The following is a 24,038-nucleotide window of genomic DNA, read 5'->3' on the forward strand; positions in this document are numbered from 1 at the left end:
TTACCATGATTCTGCATCTAAAACACAAGAACGTTGATTCAATACTCTAAAATGGTCTGAATTGAATGTGGTGCTGCTTGCCTCCATGTGCATGGAATTTCCTTTGTCTGAGAGGGCTTCCAACATTGAAGTGGAGGATGCTCTCAACATGCAAGCAAAGAGGATGGGGCTGCATGATCTCCCATGAGATCCTAGGAAGCCTGTGATTGGGAGAGTGGAAAGGAAACACAAAAACTGCAAGCTTCTCTCATTGCTCACATTAGCTTGTTTTTGACAAGTATCTCGTTGCTTACACAACTATTTAGAATTTCAGAAAACCTACCATCCCATGATACATGATAATTTCTAATCTATCATTGATTCAATTGGGTCAAAATCAAGGATATATTGTTCTTTTTTTGCTTCGAAAACCCATGTATTCAGTTGACAAGATAGTTGTGGAATCAAAGCTCTCTAACTGTCAATTCATCGAGCAGTTCAAATGTAGATAGCAACTTTCTTTCTTTGCAAATCAATTCCAGCACATGAGCCCACGAGTCAGGGTCTGGTTTAAAACCCATCTCCATCAATTCAAACATTGCGACAGCTGCATCATCCACCATTCCAGCCTTACAAAAACGAACCAGTAACTCGTTTGAAGTTGCATAATGTGGCAGAAAGCCCCTACCCAGCATCAGATCCAACAACTCCGTGGCTTTGTTCAACTCACCTTTTTGGCACAAGAAATTCAACACAATCCTGTAACTAGCTTTGTTTAGATAAACACCATCGCAGGGAAGTTTCTCAAGCATATCAAGAGCCGTCTCAAACCTACCTTCTCTGCACAGCCCTCCAAGTATCACATTGAAGGTCACGGTATCAGCTTTGCATTCTTTTTCTTTCATTTCTTTGAGCAACTCCGTAGCTTCATCGATTTTTCCAGCCCTACAGAAGCAATTAATTAAAGTCGAGTAGCTAATTGTATCCGGTTTCAGACCCAAGCTCTTCATCTCATCAAAAACTTCTTTGGCCTCTAGCACTTTTTTCTCCTTACAAAATCCATTCATCAGGGTTGAGTAATTGAATACATTAGGATTGCATCCATTTTTCCTCATAAATTCCATCATCTTCCTAGCACGATCAACTTTTCCTGCACGGCAGAACCCATTGATCAAAACATTGTAAGTTAGGGCATCAGGTAAGATCTGCTCCTTTGAGACCATTTCCTCGAACAGATCAACTGCTTCTTTGAGTCTTCCACTTTCACAAAGGCCATCCATCAGGGTTGAATACGTAATCAAATTAGGGTAGGAAATCTTTGATTTTTTCATTTCATTGAAAACTTCAAAGGCAGATTTAAGATTCTTGTTCTTACAATGGTGTTTAACCAAGATGTTAAAAATGCAAGAATTTGGCTTCAATTTGAGCCTCTTCCTTGAATGCAAGAGAAACTCTCGTGCTAAATCAATCTGGTTTGATTTAACTAGGAGATTGAGACATGTGCTGATGGCTTTGAGAGAGGGTTTTTCACGAACAACAGGCTGGATTGCGTGGAACATCTCGAGCACTCTTTCGTGCAAAGAGGATTGTGAAAAATGCTTCATGAGATTAAGGAATATACCTTCATGAAATTTGCAAGTTTCGTAAGTCATGTGACGAAGAACTGCATCAACAGCCTGAAACTTCTGGGACCGGGCAAGCTTGTCGAGGATAGTTGCATAAGTGGCACTATTGTGATTAAAACCCTTTTGCTCTGTCACAGTGTTGAATATTTCTAGGGCACGTTGTGGATCTCTCTCACGTTTGATTAAGTTGATGGCAGATTCATGTGATATATACTTGTGCTTCCTGTGAGATTCTACCATGGCAGCAATAGATTCTGTTGGAGGGTCTGGTTTGGTCAAGGTGGCTTTTGACAATCGAAGAGGAGAGATCCATGGAAGGGAAGACGGCGGTGCTGAAGAAGGTGAAGAGGAGAACAAACGGTGCCTGCTAAAAAATACTGCCACAAATTTCAGGAATACTGTTGGGGTTTTCATTGGGCCTCATCATCTGAAGAAGTTGAGAGTATTAGCCATTAGTCTTGTAGCAACTAATTTCATAAAATAATGTAAAATGTAGAGCCTTAATGAAGAATCAGAGGATGCAGTGTCTCACAACCTAAGCATGACAAGAACAACTAGAAACATAGAAAACCATAAACAAAATTTATATAAATTTTAGAGTCATTCAAATGAACCTTGAGCTGTAGCATGAATGCAGGCTTGAACATACAAAGAATCACTGGGAAAATCCTAGGAACCATCTTTGATAAAATGAGACACCTTCATGCTATTGAACACTTTCGACACTTCAACCAATCAGCGTTTTACATTTTAAATCTGAAACTATCAAAATTAACACGTTGCACTCTTAAATTACCAAAAATGAACAATTAGCTTCCCTGTCCAATTGAGCCGGTAAGATAGATGAAAATAGATGACGTGGCATAATGATTTTGATGGTGAGCGCACATTGTATGGTTTTGGTAGTTTGGGAAGAAACGGTAAATTTTTTTGTAGTTTGGAATTGAAAATATAAAATGCTTATTAGTTGGACAGTTGAAAGTATATTTTTGCCAAAAAAAATAACAAAAAACACAATGATTCAAGCATCACTGGGGCATGATTGCCAATCTACTTAAACTTTGCAATCTTTTTCTTGTAAATATTGTATGTCTTAATCCCGGGTCTATGTTTCCCAGAAACTAGAATTTCGAGTAGTTTCACAGTGAAACATGGAATTTAGAACTCCAACTCTAATTGACCTTGATTACCACATGCGAGAGAGCAATTGTTGCATTGACAAGTAATTGAAAACCACTCCTTTCACACCTCAAATCCAATATTGGCTTTTATGCCTTTGTTTGTTCTGACTGACAGGAAAGAGTTCCCACAACATTTTCCGAAAAGCATGTTTATTTCCTTCGCCACTCAAATACCCGAATGTGGTTCGGCTTTTTTTTATATATAAATAAATCTTCAAATCGTCTCATCCAAATAAACAGAACTAAAGAGAAAAACCGAAAAAAAAAAAAGGAAAATCACATGACCATTTCGACTCAAACAATACAATCATCATTGACTTCCCCACGCCCCAATAACGTATAAGCATTATATATAGAGGGGCAGAGAGAGAGAGAGAGAGAGGTACACACAGGGAAGAGTGAAGAAGAGGAGGATATCGGGGTGGAGTCGAATCTGAGAAGAGAAGTTTTGCTTGGCAAGGATTTGCCATTCCCCGACGCCGCGCGATTCAACTTGCCGTAGCCCTCATCCACCAAGCAACTAGAAATTCATTACAAGCTGGCTGATTAATCGACAAAGCTAAAACATTACACGAACTCGTTCGAATCTCCAGGTCGTGGAAAAGAAATGGAATTGGGCAATGGGAGAGTTTCGACTTTTCACGCTTCGCCTCACTTTCATACCAAAGCGCAGCGTTTTGAGTACATCTCTGTTACATCCCCGAAAAGCCCAATGAGACCCCCAGTCCAAGCGGGTCCAAAATACTCATCTTCTATTTTCGGTTCATGGCTAAAGACGTTTTATTTGCCTGTATGTTTTTTTACATGAGATGAGATAAGTTGAGAAAAAAATTAAAAGTTAAATATAATATTATTAAAATATTTTTTTAATATTATTTTTATTTTAAAATTAAAAAAAAATAAAATTATTTATTTTATTTTATATAAAAATTTAAAAATATTATAATGATTAAATGAGATAAAATAAATTTAGATAAATTATAAAAATAAATTAAACATAATTTTAAATACATCGTATAAGCATTTTGTAGAAAAGTAAATTTTATTAATAAAAATTCAATTTTTTAGACTTTTTTTGAGATAAAGTTTATACTTTTATCAAAATTTATATAAAATTTATCTATTTAAAATTTGAGATTGAAAGGAAAAAAAAAAAAAAGAATTCAAAATTTTTTGATGTAATCATCAACAGAAACAATCAAATCTGACGGCCAAAATTCCACTCATATACTACTCTCGCATGCACCAGATCTTATATCGTTATTCGCCGATGTACGAATTATGAATCCATCAGAACAGAGACCTCCGTAGTCCCTCCCTCACTCTCTCTCTCTCTCTCTCTCTCTCTCTGATAGTCGGTCACAATGGCGTCGACGGTTCCCGAAAACCTATCCCGAGACCAGTATGTATTCCTGGCCAAACTGGCCGAGCAAGCCGAGCGCTACGAGGAAATGGTTCAGTTCATGCAGAAGCTGGTGCTCGGCTCGACCCCGGCCTCGGAGCTCTCCGTGGAAGAACGAAACCTGCTCTCCGTGGCCTACAAGAACGTGATCGGTTCGCTCCGAGCCGCGTGGCGCATCGTCTCCTCGATTGAGCAGAAAGAGGAGGGGCGCAAGAATGAGGAGCACGTGGTCCTAGCCAAGGACTATAGATCCAAGGTCGAGTCCGAACTCTCCGAGGTCTGCGACAGCATTCTCAGGCTCCTCGACTCCAATCTTGTGCCTTCCGCCTCGGCCAGCGAGTCCAAGGTCTTCTATCTGAAGATGAAGGGGGATTACCATCGGTACATGGCTGAGTTCAAGGTCGAGGATGAGAGGAAAGCCTTGGCTGAGGATACTATGATCGCGTACAAGGCTGCTCAGGTACTGTCGTAGCTATTTTTTGGACTCTGGTTGGTTTTCGAGATTATGTGAGAAAACGAAGCGGAAGTGAGAATTTCGTGGATTTGCTTTTTGAACTTGAATTCAGATTCAAATTACGATGGATCTGAAGTAAAACTAATGTTTAACTTTGTAGAGTTCAGACTAAGTAAGCGGTAAATGCTTAAGAATGCTATTCCCCAAAAAAGAAAAAAGTGGGAAAAGTTTGATTGATTTTCAAGGCACGGTGGTTTTGATTAGAATCGTAGGATTGGAACTTTAAGTTCCCATTTTGGTGGTTTTCGAATCGGATGTTCTCATGCGGTGCTTGTTGATGTATGCGTGTTTATTTAGGACATTGCGCTGACGGGTCTTGCTCCAACGCACCCGACAAGGTTGGGTTTAGCGCTCAATTTCTCGGTGTTCTACTTCGAGATTCTCAATCAGTCGGATAAAGCGTGTGGCATGGCTAAACAGGTATGCTTCATTGCCTATTAACCCGCCAAACGCGTCGACAATCAGTTTTCTTTGTTGTCTTTCTCTTGATTTTGAGTTAAATGATTCAACTGAGCTATAATAATTATGGTATTTTGTTCTCTTGAGCTAGGTCGAGTTTCTAAGCGATTTTTTTTTTTTTTTTTGAAAAAAAGTAAGGATTACAATATCCTTTGTTTGATTGCCTTTTGACCGCTAAGGACTTGGAAGATTCACGTGAACATTTTATTCTCAAAAATGGTTTTTGTATGGCTTACAACTTAGATTTAGGGATCCGACGAGGGGCCCTGGGACCCCCAAAGTCCTCCGACTTTGGAACTAAAGTTTAGAAAGTGGTTATTTTGTACACATGCTTTTCGAGAAAAATAGCAGTGGCCCCCCCGAAAGTTGTGACCCAGGGCCAACTAACAGCTCCAACTTCATCTCCCCTCCCCCAAAAGAAAAAAGGAAGGAATGCTCATGAACTTGAGCTGGGCCCCCATTATAATTATGATTATACTTGTGTGCCAACAAGGCTAGTAATTATTGACTTAACGTGAAGGTTTATTCATAGATTGGTGATATGATTTGTGGTTATTTGTTTTCTCATTTGTTGCTTGGTGTTTTGTATGATTCACAAAATTGTTGAATCCCACGATGATGTTGAAGTTACTGCTGGTAAGCATCTATTGAAAAAAGAAAAGAAAAAAATATGCTGGTTAGCAACATAATTATCAGTCAATTGCTAACTTTCCCATGTGCTTCATTTATGATGAGTTGAGGGAATCACCCATATGGATTATTGTCTACATGGTTTCCTTATTTAACTGCATTATTATTTTTTTTATAACAACTGAATTATTGTTTTAGTTCGTCTTCATCGACGTATTTCTGGGAGACTATATATAATCAGTTGGATAAGACTATTCTGTGAGAAATGTGCCGAATTTGTTGCCAATAATAATCACTTGCTTGTTGACAGTCATGCATATGAAGCTTTAAACACGTTGCATGGTAGCTCAGCTATTATAGTGGTCCAAATACATATTTACATAAAAAAAATTGTGGCTTTAGCAGCTTTTGCTATCCTTTTGCAATTGCTTCTCTCCATGTTCAGCATTTTTAGGCAAAACTTCCGCCCATGCTTTCCATCTATAAATGTAAAAACTTCAACGAATTGCTTTTCCTTTTGTTAAGGCATTTGAGGAGGCCATTGCCGAGCTAGACACTTTAGGAGAAGAGTCATACAAGGACAGCACCCTCATCATGCAACTTTTAAGGGACAACCTCACTCTTTGGACTTCTGATGCACAGGTCAGTCTCTTCCCCCACAATCTTTTTCTAGGAATAGGCTACATTTAAGGAAAATGTCATGACCTTCATGATTAGAGAAATCAATTGATCAGGATTAACGATAGGTTTCATTTGCCTTCCTGCAGGACCAACTAGACGAGCCATAGAGTATTATAAGCTTGATCAGTCCTAGTCTTCTTCTCGACGAGGTGGGCTTCGAATGTCATCTGTGTGCTGATTAAAAGAGTGCAATATATTTGATGATTCTGGGCATCAACCCATGACGTGATGTTTTAATATTCAGACCAAAACTGTTCTCGACCTTTGGAATTGGATTGGAAAGGGTAGCATTTGATAAGAGTACTTGCTATCTATTATGCAAAACTTCATATGCCCATAATGCGAGCTTGTTATTTTTTTATTTTTTATTTTGTGTCAAAAAAAATTACGATGGAAGCAGAGAGTAAAGGCGCATTATGGGCATAGAAAGAGACATTTCAGCTTTGAAATATATATATTTCAAATCGATTGATGATCCTGATGGACTCCAATTGTCTAACAATATCCTGAATGAAAGGTGTTGAAGGATGGAGGTTGGGCGATGTCTGGCATATTTTTGGAGCTGGCTATGCTGCTGTATGGCATATTCTTGTAGGTACATACCTTATGGGTCGAGTGTGAGCCCGATAACTTTGGTCTCTTTCTTGCTCTCGGTATTTTACTCCAGCGGGCCTTCCATAGAAACCGAACTGGGGAAACCCTGGGGGCCAACATTCATCTTACGAGAGCTGTGCCAAAGTCTTGTAGTATGGTGCATTGGAGACCCACGACCCTGATGATTTCAGCAAGAAACTCTTGTGATATAAGCTTTCCTCCCGGGTGCCCTGTGATGGGAAAGGGATAAATAACGTATGCATGATGGGGTTACACTCGCACCTCCATCAATAACGCCCACCATGCAAAATTTAGCGTTGTATGATTGCACTGAAGCTGGTTTGCGGTTAAAAGCATCCGATTGGCCAGCCACTGCGCAAGGCCATCCCTAGTTCCATCCAGACTGAAGTTTATTTGGACACAACTTGAAATACCATCTATTTGCAAGAACCCTATAGCATGTAACTGGCAAACTGTAGGCTAGCAGCAGGGCGCACGGCTACATAGATCATTTTCCTATTTTTTGTTCCAAAAATATATGAGAGAGAGAGAGAGAGAGAGAGAGAGAGAGAGAGAGAGAGGACTTATGCTGCTGATATGTCAAGTCCTTGAATAAGTATATATGCCTTTAAAGGAAAATTTGAAAAGTTCAATGCAGGCAACGCGAGAGACTAGAAGAACAGGTTTACATATCCTATTTTATTTAAGAAGTCACAAACACACTAATGCGATCCTTTTTACATCAAAGCAGACTTCCCTTTGCATTGCCAATTACTACGATGAGAAGCCCCTTAGAGTCTTTACCACAAGCACCTGCACACCCACACACCCACCAATCCAGAGAGACTCCATCTGCACATACAATTGAAAAGGTAAAGCTTGTGACTCAATGGATACTTACATAGCTCCATCAACATCTTGATGAGATGGAAAGTCAGTCCCTTGTGCTGTTTTTGATCCATTCTAGATACTGGAGACTGCCACCAGTGATGGGCAACGCAATTACTTCGGGCACACTGGGAGAGATAAGGTAAAGGGAATAAGAGAGTAAAGCAAATGTTATTTTCATCTAAAGGGCTTTTTCTACTTTTAAGTAATGCAGGTAATAAGTTGGATATAACATGTAAACTGGCATATGTCTACTACGTTTTTCAATTACTCCAATGTTCAACTTGCAACTCAATTCTTTAAGCAAGTTTTCTTCGGTAGAAATTATAATACAGAAGCTTTGGCCTTACTCATAGTCATGGTTTGCCTTGACATGCTCTGTGAGAGCTTCTAAAAGGGATTGCCTAGTTTTGATTATAAGAAGTTCCTCATTATCTGTCTGGATCTGTCAACCAACAATATGAAAAACATACAGTAAGGTGGTTGTCTATTCCGGTATATTCAAATGGCATTTTCATTAGTGGGAAAGGCAGCCCCTACCTCTCCTTTCCACTCGTACACAGATTCAATACCTGAAAATACAAAATAAATATCGTTCAAGAAAATCCACTAAATGAAATAGAGAGTTTACACGAATTTCATGCTTCTTTTCTTCTTCTACCCTGTTATGCAAAGATCCAAAATTATTAGCTACCCCAATCCTATTCCACCCTGATACCACCTGAGCCAAGGCCTGGGTAGTCAACTTGATGCCAGTTGCTCATAAGAGTATCCACTGGAAGAATATTCAAAATCAACTAACTATCCAAGATATGTAGATCCAAAGTAGAAGCCATTTTTTTTTTTTTTTCTTTTGGTGGGGATGGGGATTGGGGTGTTGAATAATAAGAAACAACAATAGAACCGCTTGAAATAGAGATAACGGGATACATCCAAAAACAAGCATCCGGCACTTTGAAATAAAGATGTATATACAAATCATAGCTCCATAACTGTCTGAAACTCCAATTTTTTTCCAAGTCCATTTTCTGTCGGGAGATTTCAGAAACTAAAAGCATGATGGTTCACATTTGAGAAATACTTGTAGACGCAGGAAAGTCTGGATGACAGTAATAATCCAAATGTGTAATTAATATTATGGTTATTTTTAGATAAATTGAATGCATAAAACAATGTCTGTCTGGGAATTAGAGTTCAGCATTTTAATTTAAACAGGCAATTTGTACTTCCCGAAAAAACAATCTTGAGTTGGCAATCCATGTTCTTGATTGATCTTTCAACCTCCCATTACTAAAGCAGGGAACATAGACTTCGAAGTTGTATACTTACGAGAAAGAAGTATGAAGTGCATACCTGGTACACGATTTACACAAGCAGCAAGTTTTTCTCTGACAATGCTTTCAGCCAACTTCTTACCTAGACAAAGATTGTGCATTTACCAATATAAATTAGGAGTTTCAGCCTACACTTTTTTAACCGATATAAGTGACTTAACAGTCTGCAGTCTGAAACATGCGAATACATAGAGTATAGTGGTATATAAAAGCTAGGTTGCCGAAATAAACATTAGAGAACCTGTCAATAATAGCTTAAGAGAAAATGCACAATCTTTGTGCATTTTCAGCCAGGTGTGTGTGTGTGACCAAACAGACAAAATGACCATTGCCCTCGACTTGAGAGTCCTTTTAAGTATTGATTATCAATGCAGTTCAAAAGCTAGAAGTATAAGGATCATGAAACTTAGTAATAAAGGAGCAGCACAGCTGGAAGATCAACACATCCAGCAGCAGAATAAAGACCCGAAATTGAAGAATGTTCCAGAAAGAGAATATCTTATTGCAGGCCAAGGATGAGGACATTCTGTTATTGTCAGACTGTACAGAATATTTTTTTTCTATTTGTTTCTTTTATTTCTTTGGTGCCAGCTGTAGAAAGTTTGTTAGTCTGCTGGCCTTGTATTATATATACTCGTTGTTTCCCTTTGTATAAAGAAGTAATACCAGAATCAATACAATAAGAAATTTCTCTCCAAAAGTCCTGCACACTATCTGTTCGATATTTTTCTTCTTAGCCTTTTCTTACAGTAATAAATATAATAGTCAGCATAAATCACATTTCTAGTTAATTTATCTCAAACCCTTAAAAGCAAAAACCGTGATGAAATCGAAAAGCACGAACCCAGTTCTTTGTTGGGGACAGTGACATAGACGACGATGCTGGGTACAGTTTTGCTGCTCCCTTCCATTCTGATAGTATGGACGCTCTTGGGAGGCGATTGGCCAACAAACTTCGATCTGAAACACAATCTCAACATCCCCATATCATGCAATTCACATACAAATGAGAATCACAATTGAAGCAAATTCTTATTAGATATATGAGAAGAAATAACATTAAACATTCCATGCTGTACCGTAAGAGATTGGCAAAGGGGAGAGACTGAGCACAGCCCGTCTTGAGGGGCGAGTTGTAGGAGAGGCAGAGATTGGAGAGACCAAAGCTGAGCACGCAAAAGGCCCCAACCAGAGGCAGGCGGCGTCGTAATCCGGAGGTGGAGACGATGGACCAGGATGATGAGGCTCTGCAGCAAAGCGTGGATGCCATTATGGCAGGCGGGTTTGGTCTTTATACTACTGATACTATTGCTTGATGCTCTCACCATGGAATGGAGCAAAGGCAAATTCCAGCTCCAGAAGCTTCTCATCATGCTGATGTGTTATCGTGATTGTGCCACGTATTGATGAAGCTTAATGGACGGTGATCATGTCACCAGCTGGATGAGTAGCTTGTGCCGAATCTGAGTCTGTTTGCTATTGGCTTATTGCAAAATAATATATTTTTTTTATCATTGATTTTATCATTTTAATTAAATTATCTAAGATGTCGTATTTAAAATTATTTTATTGGTCAAAACTAAAACTAAAAATTATTTAAAAAATAATGTTAGATGCAGTCTTAGAATATATAAATCTCGCGCATTCATTTTAAAAAATAGAGATCAATCATGAAAAAGTTAATTTTTATATAAATCACATATTTTTCAAAAAAAATATCCCATGCTTTCAAACCAAGAACTCCAAATATCAGTTTTCTTATTTAAAACATGACATCTTATAATATAACTAGAAATAATTAGATTTTAGCATTTGGCTTTATTTATATTCATTTGAGGTTTTTTTTTTACCAAATCTCACGCTATGTTAGTCAAATTTTGAAATTTAACAGAAGCAATGGGGAGATTTAGATAGTGAATTGAAATGATATGAGATGATTTTAAAAAAATTAAATTGTTTATTATATTTTATATAAAAATTTTAAAAAATTATAATGATTAGATAAAATAAAATGAAAATTCAAACAATCCCAAATAAGATGCTAGACAGCGTCCTGGATCTAGGCCCATTGGGGGGCCATTTGCACTGAGACCCTGGAGGATAAACCAAAACATGCTGGAAGGGCTTCAAATAGCTCTGCTGGACATCCATAAAAATATATGGGCCGAATCTTTAGAACCTTCTCTCAGCTAATTAGTCTACCCAAACAAGCTCTTTTATTGTTCAGTAACTTTACAAATTCGGTAAAAAAAAGTTTACAGATTCATAAATGGTACAAAAGTGTTTGTGCCTTGTGGTCAGGTTTCATAGGGATAGGTGCATAATTTAAGAGTTCAATGTGCCCCATTGACATTGTTGCCTTGTTCTTGTCGACCTATTGGCCCATTAAGTTTACTAGAGTAGGACTATTCATGGGTTCTTCATTGAGGTGACCACAAATCAGTCCTGGTTGCAGAATAAGTGCAGCAATTCTTCATCTGCAAAAGGCTGCAATGAATGGGCAAGGTTGGTGGTAGCACCACCCGATTGTCACATTTTTTTTTATTAGAACATGACAATATTTTAACTGATTTGGGCCTGGAGACATAAATGCTGACCAAACCGATCTATTTTGTAGCATATGGGAAAGTAAAGCAAGTTTTGGTATCTGTTCAGTCACCCCCACCAACTGAATGGTTGCTTTTGGCTGTGAAATTGGTTTACAACCAGTTGAGTTTCCAAATGTCTTTATAGATAGATACCCTGTTAGGTTATTGCCAATGTAGTTAGGGTTTGAGAGTAGTTAGTGATAAATCATGTGGATTTTGGGAGATTCTGCCAAATTTCTTACAAACCCATACTAAAATTTTCAGTTTTAAAAGATTTTTTAGCAACCAAACTGCAATAACATGATGTGGAAAGACAAACTCAGTGGTTAAGCAATTAAAACAATAAAAAAATCGAGAAACAAGGAATGAAAAAAACAAGCAAAGGCATGGTTCTTTACAAACTTGTCATAGTATATGGTATATCAACATGGCAACTTGGTCAAGGTAGCATAGGAACTTTATTGTCAGATCGGTTGCAATGACATTATCCTAAGAGAAATTATACTTGCAGTCGTGAGTGTGCAAGCGCCGTGCAGTCGCTTTGAAAAAAATAAATAAATATAGGATCCACGTGAAAAGAAATTAATTTTTTAATAGTAGACCTCATTTTTTTCAAAATAACTGTACGATATTTACGCATTTCACAACTGTATGTAATATTACTCTTATCCCAATAGCAAGGCTATTTATGATCTCAAAGTGAGAGTGGATTTGAATAGCAGTAGGAAACATTAACCGAGATCACACAATTTAATATTAAGCCTCATGGGGACAATAGTGACTACAAAATTGGACTAAGAAACAGAGCAAACCCCCCACCCATTTCCCCCCACTTTCCCACCCCAACCATTTATTGCCCTAACGCCAAACTCGGAAACCCACAAAAGCACGCATATCCAACAAACGCAGTGGCTTTTTCTATTTTCTGATGCAGACACAACTTTAGCCAAGATAAGGTGACTTTGCCAGCTCATACTGGTTTTTCACGACATGTTTTTAATTAAAGAGTAATACTAATTAATATAAATATGTGCATTTCCTTAAAAAAAAGTAAGGTCTAGTATAAGAACGGTTTTTTTTTTTTTTTCATTCACGTGAGTCTTAAATTTTTTCTACTTTTCTCAAAAAAAGTGTACAAGATTTGTATTCTAAAAAAAAAATGAATAATGTTACTCATCATCTTATAATGTAATATTAAATAATTATAGACTATTTATTATATTTTATTTATAAATCTATCATTTAATGTCGCGTCATGAGATTATAAGAAGATGATAAAAAAATAAAATAATAAATAGATTTTTTCATAAATAATTTTCCTTAATTAAATTACTGCTATGAGAATCTCGTGACCCAATTAGAGTTTCAAATAAAGTAATGCTTCCGTCTGAAATCTCGTCGTTCTTATTGGTTACTATTAATAAAGGTAATAAAGTCTAAGATGAGAATAAAACTTATTTTTAAAAATTGAGCACTAATATTTATATAGACTCGAACTGATATTTATTAGTTGTATTTTTGTCGTGGAGACACAGAAGATACGCCGGATGTTCTGGAAGCTCAATTTTGATGGCGGACAGCGGAGTCATATTGGTTTCACATGCCTAGACGACCCAAATGTTACAAGCTCCATGCATAGAGCAATACTCTATTTATTTTTTATTCAAGTTTTTTGTTGTTTAATTTCATTTATATAATGTTTTCTGTTTATTTTACTTGAGCCTCCTCCTGATCATCTGTAAAACTAAGAAACACTCTAGATTTTTTTATTAGCATGATCAGGATGTGTTAGTTTATACTTTATAGTAGTGGTGAATCTCAAGGACTTGCTTAATTTGCAAGAGTTATTAGTTAATGAAATTTAGGTTATTTTTAATCTAAACTTGGCCAATGCCTTGAAGCCAGATTCTGGGATCTGGATCAGTGGTTCCTTAATCTGCAATTGATATTGTCTTATCGAGTGGTCATTTTCTCTAGAGATGAGAAGAAGCCCAGAAGAAAAAATACCATAGTCCTTGGAATCTCCTCTCTAGGGTTCATATAATATTTGATATTATGTTCCTCAACAAATTCCACGAATATTTAAGGGCTTTCCCAGCTATCAAAAAAAAAAAAGCGCTTTCCCAGAAACTGCTTGCTCGTAACTGGCTCATGCCCAAAACAATGGTTTGATAAATTGATAATGACGGTTATGATTCATATTGAGAAGTCTCACACGGTTTAAGAATAAATTTATCTTGATTTTTATAATGAGTTATCTCATTCTTCTTATTAGGTCTTTTATAGGAAGAAATGAGTGTTTTTTCATAGTATCAGAGTCTGTCATAAAACAAATGGGAGCCTACACTACAATGACTAGAAAAAAATATTGGTCTGCACGTAAAGAAGGGTGTTGAGGAATAAAGTCATATTGTCTATGAACAAAATTTTGGATATGTTTATAAGAAATGAGCAATCATTTTTTGTTGAACCGGTTTTATAAGATGAGTTAGACTCATGAATTTCTTCAATCCATGATTCTACATAATCCCATAAACAAAAACAATGATCTTGGTTATCTGAAATTTTGTGCAACTATATATTAAATAATTTTACAATATGACGTACTACGTTAAATCATGTCTGCTTATAGAGTTATTTTTATAAAATATCTTTGTGGTTAATACGTTTGTCATTAGTATAATACCCCAATCTTGTTGGAGGGCGAAACTTATCTTGACAGTTTCAATTGTAATCTTGACCAGTATTTTCGAAATCCAGGCCAATGTTATTGAAGTTTCTTTCAATCCTCATAAATGGCTTGCCGAAGGAGATTGTAAGGTTTTAGTCGAAATTGTAATCTTGAACAGTCATCGTTACAACATATAAAAGCGGATATCGAATTAGAAAAATAAAAGACTAATACTATTTGTTGGGGGTGGATGAGACATATATTAAGAAAAAACAACTTGAATCATAGAATATGATAAAAGTGGGCACCCAAGGCTACAGCGTACAAGCACCGTTCCTGAAAGCATATGTGCAAGATTGCCTTGGGGCTTGTAACAGTGAAGGGAAAAATAATTAATGGGAACAGATGAGTTAAAAAAATATGCAGTGGGTGTGAATGACACTATGTGAAGCTCGGATCTCAAACAGTTTAGGGAAGACTCCTCTTTTTAGACCATTTGAGTAGGAAGTCTTTTAAGAGGAGGAGGAGGAGGAGGAGGAGGAGGAGGGGCCTCATCCATCACCTTCTCACCACCTTAAAATAATGAGCCATATTTTAAGTATTAAATACATATTAAATATGGTCTTTGAAATTGGCACAAACTGACATAAGCCATATGACCAAAGAGCTTTGGTACTGGCCCTGCTATGAAAATTTTTGAGTGTGAAGCTGCAAAAGCGGGAAAAAGGGTGAATTCCAAAGGGTACAAAAGAGAGAGAACAAGATAAGAAAGAACATTTGAAAGAATGCAGAGACAAAAGGGTTAGAAATTTGTGTCCCCTAAAGTCTCTTTAGGAAATCCATTTTTTAGCATCCCTAAAGTGAATCCAAGAGAGCAAGCATCCTAAGTAAAAAATTTTAGTTACCTTAGTCGTCTGTGGTCCAATTCAGTCCACGTTTTTACCCTACATTAATATTTCACTAATTATGGTCAAGTTTTTCGATGTATGAAGAAATCTTTCTTTCTTTAGGGATATGAAGAAAACCACCCCCAGTCTCTGTAATATTGCAGTGCTCCAGCCTCGTTTAATTTTAGAGATGAGATGAGTTGAGATTAAAGTTAAAAAGTTGAATAAAATATTGTTAGAATATATTTTTTAATATTATTTTTATTTTGAGATTTAAAAAAGTTGAATTGTTTATTTTATTTTATATGAAAATTTAAAAAAATTATAATAATGAGATTAGAGGTTTTCAAAATTTTCAAAATTTGAAATTTTAATCTTGAAATCACTCTGTGATATTTTTGCCTTCAAAGTTGGGAAATTTAACACCTGATGTACGGCCATATATATCAATGACTTACAATTATTGGACCATCTAGGACTTCTCATCAGAACGTTAAACGCACACAAAGAGGGTGGGGAGGGTGAAGAAAGAAGGTCAAAGCCAGAAATCATTAGTCAATTGAGAAGAAACACCTAGTCGATGGCATCTGCTGAAGGATGTTGAACAGAAAATTTGGCTGACAGACGATGTGTTCAATTGCAAGATTTCTTTCTTTTGCAGTTCCCATGATTCAGATCATCCCCACCTCCACAAAAAAAGGAAGAAGAAAAGGACTGTAAACAACAGCATTGCCATGGTAAAAAGAAAATAAAAGAAAAGAAAAAAAGAAAAAGTGAATCCTGCAGTCAACCAGACGTGTGTTGTTAGATTGTGAACAGAATCAGAGACTCCACTTAAGGAGTATTAATCTCGAGTTAGCAAAAGGATTGCTTCAAAGTCCAAGTTCTGCATCAGATCTTACTCATTAATTGTTCACTATAATTACACTAATTATCCACCTTTTTTTAATATCAATCTAATTAAGCCCACCGTCACTAGTGTATATCAGTCAGTAATTGATGAATGCTTGAGAAATTTTGTACTTGTAAATGGGTGACCCACATTTCTGCAAAATCCAAAACGAAACGCGCCCAAAAGTTGAAAAAAGTGCATATCTTTTTTGTAATTCTTTGGCCCTGTGTAGAGACAGCCCTTTAATTCCCCCCACCCAAAACTAGTTTTTTTTTTTTTTTTTTAAGTGATTTGGATTCAGAAATAAATTGAAATGGATTAAGATAATTTGTGAATAATAAAATAAAAGTTGAATTATTTATTATATTTTTATAAAAATTTAAAAAAATTATAATGATGAGATGAGATGAGATGAGTTGAGATGAATTAAGGTGAATTTTGAATACAAACAAGGCCGTTTGCTGTCCCTGAAAATGACACAAGCTGGTCCAAGTTATGTACTGGTTCACTAAATACAATACACTAACTTTATGCATTTTATTACAATTAAACTTGGATCTAGTTAAAAGACAACCGATAAAATCGATGGTAAATTTCATTGCATGCCATGGGAAAAAATAGTGACAATGTGAATTTCCACTCACTAGAGACATGCAACATCCATTAAAAGACAACGGATCGATAAATTAATATATGATTGCTAATTGGCACATATTATAGCTAAGAACAATAGTATTCTTTCTCTTAGATTTTGTTATTGTGATCTTATTTGTTAACGTGATATATTTTAAGCGGTTTCATATATTTATTATTTAAAATATATCTTATGAACATATGTGACTAGGAGAATAAATTTAAACTAAAGAAAAACATTAATCTACAGGTAAACTAAAAGCCATGTTCGTGTCTATATGTATATACACAAACTACAAGCATAATTAATTCAGAAGCAGATCAATAACGTGGGTTTATGCCTTTGTGGCTCTTCACTACCAAATTGCATATTAAAATTAATTGTTTAACACAAGAATGGGACTGTTTGGACTAACTCCTATCTCTTCTCATGTCCAAATCCTAACATAAATATTAATCCATACCTATCTATCTATCTATATATACAAGACGTTGCTGACCTATATATCCATTATCCGTTGGTGCATTTATTTTCACGGATCGATAGCTTATATATTTATCGTTGTTACAAAGAAAGTATATTATAAAATTATTTATCTTTATTAAAGTGGAAGAATAATATGATTTAAGAGATGTCATTATGCGATACTGTCTTGCTATTGGAAGTATTCGTATTTTTGTTTTCTTAAAAAATAAAAGAGAATAACTTAGAATCGGTCTGTCTGTTCTATCATAAACAACAGCCCACCAATAAGTAATCACCGCCTAGGCAGTCCATTTGAAACACATATGGTTCTGCATGTAGGAGCCTCCTTTGCTCAAACCCCTCATCTGGGTCATCTCTCTCCTTCGCTCAAATCCTAAACCTTATTCACGCATGCCCCAAACCTTCCTTCCTCCCACAAAATCGTGCCTTTCCACAAAGGGATGACTCTCCCTCCCTTCGTCTTCCCAGATGTTCCCAATATCAATTGGGATTCATGGAAACAAGTAAAACAAGTTTAATAAACACAAAACTGAGTCACATAATACAACTCCCCCTGTTGGAATGCTATCAAAATGCCAAGTTCTATCAAAATTTTAACCTTGACAAGAAAGAATGCACTTCTGGTCCCGATCTTTTGATTTATGTATTTCACAAGAACCAGAAACACCACTTATTCAATCCTACGAAATTCATCATTGAACTTCAATTCTAAACAAAATTATACGCAAATTCTGACGTAGATCTACTCAAATACTTGAAAGACCACAAGACCAAAAGATTTATTTGACGATGAAAAAACTTAAAACTCAAAATCTCAACAAAAAAATAAAAATTTATATATTTCTACAGCAATGATAAACTTTCTCAAGCTGAATTTGGGTATAAGGGGAGGAGAATATGAAATTCTTCGTTATCATACATTGGGAAACCACTTAATAGAGTAGTCGTGGGCGACAGAGATGGTGGGTGGATGGTGAGCGACGGAGATGCTGGGCGCGACGGAGATGGTGGCATCGAAATTGGTATCCGACGGAACTGTTGAGGTGTTCGATGACACATGGGGGTTCGACTGAGGGCACTGGACTGGGACATTCGACGGATCTGCAGTTTGTGAAGGGCGCGAATTCCTTCAATTGGGTTGAGTTTTTTGGCAAGGGTGTTTGGATGATCTCATGTCAATTATGTGGAATCTCTGATGTGACGACTTATAATTGGTGGTTGGTATTCTTTTAAAAATAATCGGACCGCTTCAAAGCATTTCTGAAAATAAAAAGAGGACTCCTAGGTTTACACTTTACCACCAAGTTTGCAAGACAACCTTTTCAACATAAAACTAACTCCAATATATCGATTATCGACATCCTTTTGATACTCTTGAGTGGCAAAAACATGTTTTGGCAATATATTCATGTTTTATTCCTTTGATTTTGTTACGTCCTGCTCCAAGAATTTTCGAGTTTGTGAAGAAACATATTTTCTTATTTACAAACAAGAAAAGAAAAAAAAAATAGTCACATCAGTCGAGACACAACACTGGAGGCCCCTGTTATTTTTGGCAAACGCGACAGCCAATATTGCACTGCAAGATACTTAATTAAATCGTTAAATTAATATCGAATTTGATGGGCCCAATATCTCCTGATTTCCTTACCATATCTCAATTTAAAAAAGTCAATTTCTTTTTCTTTTAATCGAGAGAAACACAAAATTCAACCTAATAAAAAGGATAAAAAATAACGCACACAAGCACAAAAGATTATTTAATATGAACAAAAAAAAAAAAAAAAAAAAAAGAGTTATCGATTAGGTTATTTTCAAGAACTGATGGCGTATTACGAGGGAAAAGAGAGTCGGTACGTGTGGACAGGGGCCAAGGACTGAAAAAAAGCATAGTCAAAAGTGAAATTTTATAATCTTAAATAAATAATTTTTATACAAATTTTTGTAAAAAGATAAACTCTATTTTAAAAAAATATAAAAAAATTATTATTTATTAATATAATTCATTATTTTATAAAAAATTTATATAAAATTTATCTATTTATAACTTATATCTAATATTATCACAGTAAAAATCATAATTTGATAGAGAAACGGATGGGTTCCGGTCATCCGCTGCTACATCCAGAGAACACGCGTCGGCACGGGAGGATAAAGACAGACTCACAGCCGATTGGTCAGTCCTCGATATCCACATAACGCTTTTATCCTTCGTCTTTCCTCTTATTACCTGACCGAATAATGCATTTTTTGTACTCAATAATAATTATAAAAGAAAAATAAAATATTTTTTTTATCTAAAAAAAAAATATAGTATATCGAATAAGTCATTTTGTTATTCAATTTATCGAATAAGTCATTTTGTTAATACCTCTACTTAGTATATCTTATCTCCTAAACACAGGTACTAAAATAATATAATTTATAGAGAAAATAAATTGAATAATAAAATGTCAAAAGGCCTATAATCTGATTGACATGACTCACAATTTCTAAAATAGAGGTTTAAAATTTGAAACTCTAATTCTCAAATCAAAATATAAATAAAAATTGAATAATAAAATGACTTGTAATGAAAAATATAATGTCATACATAAAGAAAATTGTATAATCTGATTGAGTAATTTATTTATTTTTCAATTATTGTAATTATTTTGATGGCATTTAATAGCACAGTAGCTGAAACAAATTATTGATCCGTGTTTCTTTTATATGGCATTCAATCTTCGTTTTGGATGTCTTTTTCTTTTTTGGGCTAAGTTAAAGGAAAAAAAAAAAAACCATTTTATTTTCAGGACATCTCACTTTCGAGAAAGAAAAGTCTCTCTTTCTGTCTCTCTGCATGCCCTTATCGAGGTGCAAATATTTTTCACGCTCAAATCTTTTTGATTCTAATCTCTCGCTCCCTGGACCCTCGCTCTCTCTCTATTTCTCGCTCTCTCCCCAGCAGGAGGCACTCATTTCCTTCATAAGCCACTATCAAGAAGTAGTCTTTTCAGCCCCAAGTTTGATAGGGGTGAGAGAGCGGAGAGAGGGAGAGAGGGAGAGCGCTTCACTTCATAGTTTCTGTATTATTTTCTCACACCACTCGCTGTTTCCTAAACATTCACGGTTTTTTCCAAATTTCTTTTGGAAAATCTATACCCTTCGTCCACAATACCTGAAACCAATCTGTACTTAAAACCCACGTTTTCGCTCCCATTTCTAATCTGATGCAACTTGTTGTTTAGAGAGAGAGAGAGAGAGAGAGAGTTTTCTTAAGCCTTGAAAAATGGCACCAAGTTTCGACTCCGCAGTTTCAAGCCTTCTTTGTGCGGAAGACAACAGCATTTTCGATGAAAACGATTATGGAACAGCGGAGGAGTTTGAGACCACGTGGCGCTATAGGAATCGTCGAAACCATAGTCAAGACCGGGCCTATGGTGACGGCGATGGATTACCGCTGCAGAGTGACGAGAGTTTGGCTATGATGGTCGGAAAGGAATGCCAACATTTGCCTGCTCTTGATTACTTGAAGAGGCTGCGGAGCGGAGATTTTGACTTGGGAGCTAGAAGACAAGCTGTTGATTGGATATTGAAGGTGGGTTTTTGGCTATGTTCTCGGGTTTCTAGAGTTTCTCATTCGATCTCTCTTTGCCTCGCCTGAATGAATGTTTATATATACTTCCTTCAGTTTTATGACATTCGTATTTTGTATTTCTCGATTTACTGTGGTATTATTGCTATCATCCTCATTTTCATTCTCTTTGTATTTGTAATTTCTGGTGTTTTTTGGGTAACTTTGACGTCGTTTGATATTTTTGGTTATTCGGTCTTTTGAAAATCCTCCAAAGTGCTAAACACAAACTGGAGTTGCATCGATCGTCTGTTGCATCCCCTCCGTTTATCGTATTTATACCTTTCTTCCTTTTGCATGCTCTGTTTTACTTTTCTTCCCTTCCCCTGATTAGCAACCAGCTGAAGAACTGTTTGATTTGTTGAAGCTCAAGGCTATGCTCATATACTGTTGTAACAGGTTCATGCCCATTTCAGCTTTGGACCTCTGTGTGCATATTTAGCTATAAACTACTTGGATCGTTTCCTTTCTGCTTATGAATTTCCTGTAAGTTGAGAAATGAAGCAAGCGATCCTTTTAGTCCCAATACTGTATACAGCATGTTATAAAGCCCATTTTTTAATTCCATGGACTCTGCATGCACATTTGCAGAAGAGCAAACCTTGGACGATGCAATTGTTGGCCGTCGCATGTTTATCTCTTGCTGCCAAAGTGGAGGAGACAGAAGTTCCTCTATCTCTAGATTTGCAGGTTAGGGTCATGTTAATTAAGATTTCTGCATAATTCTTCAGTTTTTCTGCTCATCCGTGTCCTGATGATCACAATACTCATAACAGGTGGGTGATGCAAAATTTGTGTTTGAAGCAAGAACAATTCAAAGGATGGAACTTTTGGTTCTGAGTACCTTGAGGTGGAGAATGCAAGCAGTTACCCCTTTCTCATTCATAGACTACTTCCTTTGCAAGATCAACGGTGATCCAACCCCACTAAGAACATCAATCGTGAGATCAATCCAACTCATATTAAGCACACTTAAAGGTGACTCAGACGGCATGTAGTGCTATAACTCTTTTGCCATAGTAACAATTTTGATTGACGAGGGAGATAGAAAGTTTAATTTTTGGTGGGTGGGAATTCAATGCAGGGGTTGATTTCTTGGAGTTCAGGCCTTCAGAGGTTGCAGCAGCGGTGGCAATAGCTGTTGCAGAAGAAACCCAAACAATAGACACGGAGACAGCAACTTCTCTTCTCAGTCAACATGTAGAAAAGGTGCCTGGTCGGTCCACCAACCCAAAAGGGACATGCATATGATGATTTTGCTTTTTTCTCTTATCATTCTTAACTGATTGATTACTTGCAAAATTTCATTTAATGGAGACAATAATTAATGTTGATATCACTTCTGATTATGGTGCTTGCAGGAGAGAGTGCTCAAATGTATCATGATGATCCGTGATTTTTTATTAATTAATAATGGTTCTGTTTCAATCACATCTGTTCCCCAAAGCCCAATTGGAGTGTTGGACGCGGCATGCTTGATCTATAAAAGTGATGAGGTTACAGTTGATTCATGTGCAAGTTCTTCACATAATAGCCCGGATGCTAAAAGGAGGAAGCTAAACAGTACCTTTGAAGTGGGGCTATAAAGTCGTGGAATGTGTAGATTATGCGGGATTCTCACTTCAGTACCCTGAACAAACGTGTGATTTTGTTACCTTGGGAACTTTGGTTTGTTTATGAAGGTGCCTCTTGAAAGATACCCAAGGAATACTGGCAGACAGAGAGGGATTGAAAAGGAAAAGGAGGGTGGAATAAAATTTTGGAGGCCATAAGAAGACTTGAGAAGTTGAGTCATGGGTAGAGGATGGAGGATGAGGAATGGAATCAGTGTATTTCATGATCTTAGCGTGAAGAAAGGTCGCCAGCTGTTAATTATTAGACATCTTAACGGCTAGAGACAGGAGAAATGAGACCGGTGAAAAAAAAAAAAAAAAAGACCGGAAGAAAATATTTGTCGTGTTTGAGAGATACAGTTTGAGTAGATTTGGAGTTTTCATTATTGAAAAAGAAACTAAAAAACTGAAAGTTAAATGTTCCTGAGAAATATTTATCTGAGAGAATTGTTAATTTTTCAAGTTCTCGTGTTTGTTTATTATTTCTGTATTCTATGATTAATTTAACTACTACTTCCACAGAATTGATCTGAAGCAGCTCTTAGGTTTTGCATATGAAGCTGAGAATTTCATATAGGAAGGCTTTGTCTGGTTAGACATGAGATAAAAGGTTAATGTTGAATAAAATATTATTATAATATAAATTTTATTTTAAAATTTAAAAAAGTTATATTTTTTATTGTATTTTGTTAGAAGTTTAAAAAAGTTGTGATGATTAAATGAGATAAGATGATTTGTGTAATCACCTAACAACCATTAATAAATCCTTTTAGACATTTGTTAGAAATCATCTTAACTCATTTTTTTTTTAATTATTACTATTTTTTTAAATTTTTAAATAAAATATAATAAATAATATAATCTTTTTAAATCTTAAAATAAAAATAATATTATAATAATATTTTTAATTTTTAATTTTCATCTTTATTATCCAAACCTCGTCTAAGGAATAAAAAAATGAAGTGAGAGCTTTGAATGGGATGCTTTGTTTATCTAGTTCGATGTGAGTTGCTCTTACAGCCCTTGATTTACACTTGAAAGGATGCTTAGCAATATTTTTAATGCAAACAAAGACAGGTCTGTCATTATTCTTTCTGTATTAATGATCTGTTCATTCCAAAGTTTAAAAGAAATCAGAGGGGCATTCCATGCCCAAAGTATAAAGGGGCACCTGACCAACTTCCAGACATGATTCTGTAATCCCTTAAAGGCTGAGGGCCAATAGCAGTGCACTGTGCACGTAAAGAATCTACAATATTAGTTCGAGAATTAAAAAATCATGAGAAAGTCTATTTTATCTTTTTAATTTGATATTTCTATTTGATATTTAATTAAAATTTATTATTTTATTTATTATTTTTTTT

At 36.0% G+C, this 24,038-nt stretch overlaps 4 protein-coding genes across 8 annotated transcripts; 2 read left to right on the forward strand and 2 right to left on the reverse strand.

Annotated features, from left to right (window-relative positions):
* Positions 1-222: 222 nt before the first annotated feature.
* On the reverse strand, positions 223-3,500 carry LOC121258982 (pentatricopeptide repeat-containing protein At5g18475). 2 transcript variants are annotated; one of them, XM_041160448.1, is made up of 3 exons: positions 3,176-3,500; positions 815-2,031; positions 223-709 (listed from the first exon to the last, which is right to left on the reverse strand). In XM_041160448.1, the coding sequence occupies exons 2-3, from the start codon at positions 2,016-2,018 to the stop codon at positions 444-446; spliced, it is 1,470 nt and encodes a 489-aa protein (XP_041016382.1). In that variant the 5' UTR covers positions 2,019-2,031; positions 3,176-3,500; the 3' UTR covers positions 223-443. The 2 variants fall into 2 exon arrangements, with proteins under 2 accessions (XP_041016382.1, XP_041016380.1); XM_041160446.1 differs by having other exon boundaries at positions 223-2,031; positions 3,176-3,496.
* Positions 3,152-23,136, forward strand: LOC121258983 (cyclin-D2-1-like). The gene is made up of 7 exons (XM_041160449.1): positions 3,152-3,167; positions 20,676-21,025; positions 21,461-21,547; positions 21,653-21,751; positions 21,838-22,039; positions 22,146-22,270; positions 22,423-23,136. The coding sequence occupies exons 2-7, from the start codon at positions 20,717-20,719 to the stop codon at positions 22,645-22,647; spliced, it is 1,047 nt and encodes a 348-aa protein (XP_041016383.1). The 5' UTR covers positions 3,152-3,167; positions 20,676-20,716; the 3' UTR covers positions 22,648-23,136.
* LOC121258984 (14-3-3-like protein B) lies at positions 3,932-6,698 on the forward strand. Its single transcript, XM_041160450.1, has 4 exons — positions 3,932-4,647; positions 4,999-5,121; positions 6,316-6,432; positions 6,558-6,698. The coding sequence occupies exons 1-4, from the start codon at positions 4,150-4,152 to the stop codon at positions 6,576-6,578; spliced, it is 759 nt and encodes a 252-aa protein (XP_041016384.1). The 5' UTR covers positions 3,932-4,149; the 3' UTR covers positions 6,579-6,698.
* Positions 7,659-10,624, reverse strand: LOC121258985 (protein CutA, chloroplastic). Of its 4 annotated transcripts, none has more exons than XM_041160452.1 (7): positions 10,367-10,624; positions 10,132-10,259; positions 9,307-9,369; positions 8,494-8,525; positions 8,304-8,398; positions 7,967-8,081; positions 7,659-7,878 (listed from the first exon to the last, which is right to left on the reverse strand). In XM_041160452.1, exons 1-6 carry the CDS (start codon positions 10,555-10,557, stop codon positions 8,000-8,002), a joined length of 591 nt encoding a protein of 196 aa, XP_041016386.1. In that variant the 5' UTR covers positions 10,558-10,624; the 3' UTR covers positions 7,659-7,878; positions 7,967-7,999. The 4 variants fall into 4 exon arrangements, with proteins under 4 accessions (XP_041016386.1, XP_041016388.1, XP_041016385.1 ...); XM_041160454.1 differs by having other exon boundaries at positions 10,132-10,247; positions 10,367-10,622; XM_041160451.1 differs by having other exon boundaries at positions 7,659-8,081.
* Positions 23,137-24,038: the final 902 nt, after the last annotated feature.

This window comes from Juglans microcarpa x Juglans regia, chromosome 4D (genome assembly GCF_004785595.1).
Source record: "Juglans microcarpa x Juglans regia isolate MS1-56 chromosome 4D, Jm3101_v1.0, whole genome shotgun sequence".
Classification (NCBI taxonomy): Eukaryota; Viridiplantae; Streptophyta; class Magnoliopsida; order Fagales; family Juglandaceae; genus Juglans; species Juglans microcarpa x Juglans regia.

Excerpts from the sequence above, each read along its gene's own strand:
- LOC121258982 (XM_041160446.1), bottom strand. The coding sequence starts at position 2,018 with ATGAAAACCCCAACAGTATTCCTGAAATTTGTGGCAGTATTTTTTAGC.
- LOC121258984 (XM_041160450.1), top strand. The coding sequence starts at position 4,150 with ATGGCGTCGACGGTTCCCGAAAACCTATCCCGAGACCAGTATGTATTC. Across the intron at positions 4,648-4,998 it reads TCGCGTACAAGGCTGCTCAG|GACATTGCGCTGACGGGTCT; the intron begins GTACTGTCGTAG and ends GTGTTTATTTAG. Across the intron at positions 6,433-6,557 it reads TTTGGACTTCTGATGCACAG|GACCAACTAGACGAGCCATA; the intron begins GTCAGTCTCTTC and ends GCCTTCCTGCAG.
- LOC121258985 (XM_041160452.1), bottom strand. The coding sequence starts at position 10,557 with ATGGCATCCACGCTTTGCTGCAGAGCCTCATCATCCTGGTCCATCGTC. Across the intron at positions 9,370-10,131 it reads TGTCCCCAACAAAGAACTGG|GTAAGAAGTTGGCTGAAAGC; the intron begins GTTCGTGCTTTT and ends ATCTTTGTCTAG. Across the intron at positions 8,082-8,303 it reads AAGGCAAACCATGACTATGA|TGTGCCCGAAGTAATTGCGT; the intron begins GTAAGGCCAAAG and ends TATCTCTCCCAG.
- LOC121258983 (XM_041160449.1), top strand. The coding sequence starts at position 20,717 with ATGGCACCAAGTTTCGACTCCGCAGTTTCAAGCCTTCTTTGTGCGGAA. Across the intron at positions 21,026-21,460 it reads CTGTTGATTGGATATTGAAG|GTTCATGCCCATTTCAGCTT; the intron begins GTGGGTTTTTGG and ends CTGTTGTAACAG. Across the intron at positions 21,548-21,652 it reads TTTCTGCTTATGAATTTCCT|AAGAGCAAACCTTGGACGAT; the intron begins GTAAGTTGAGAA and ends GCACATTTGCAG.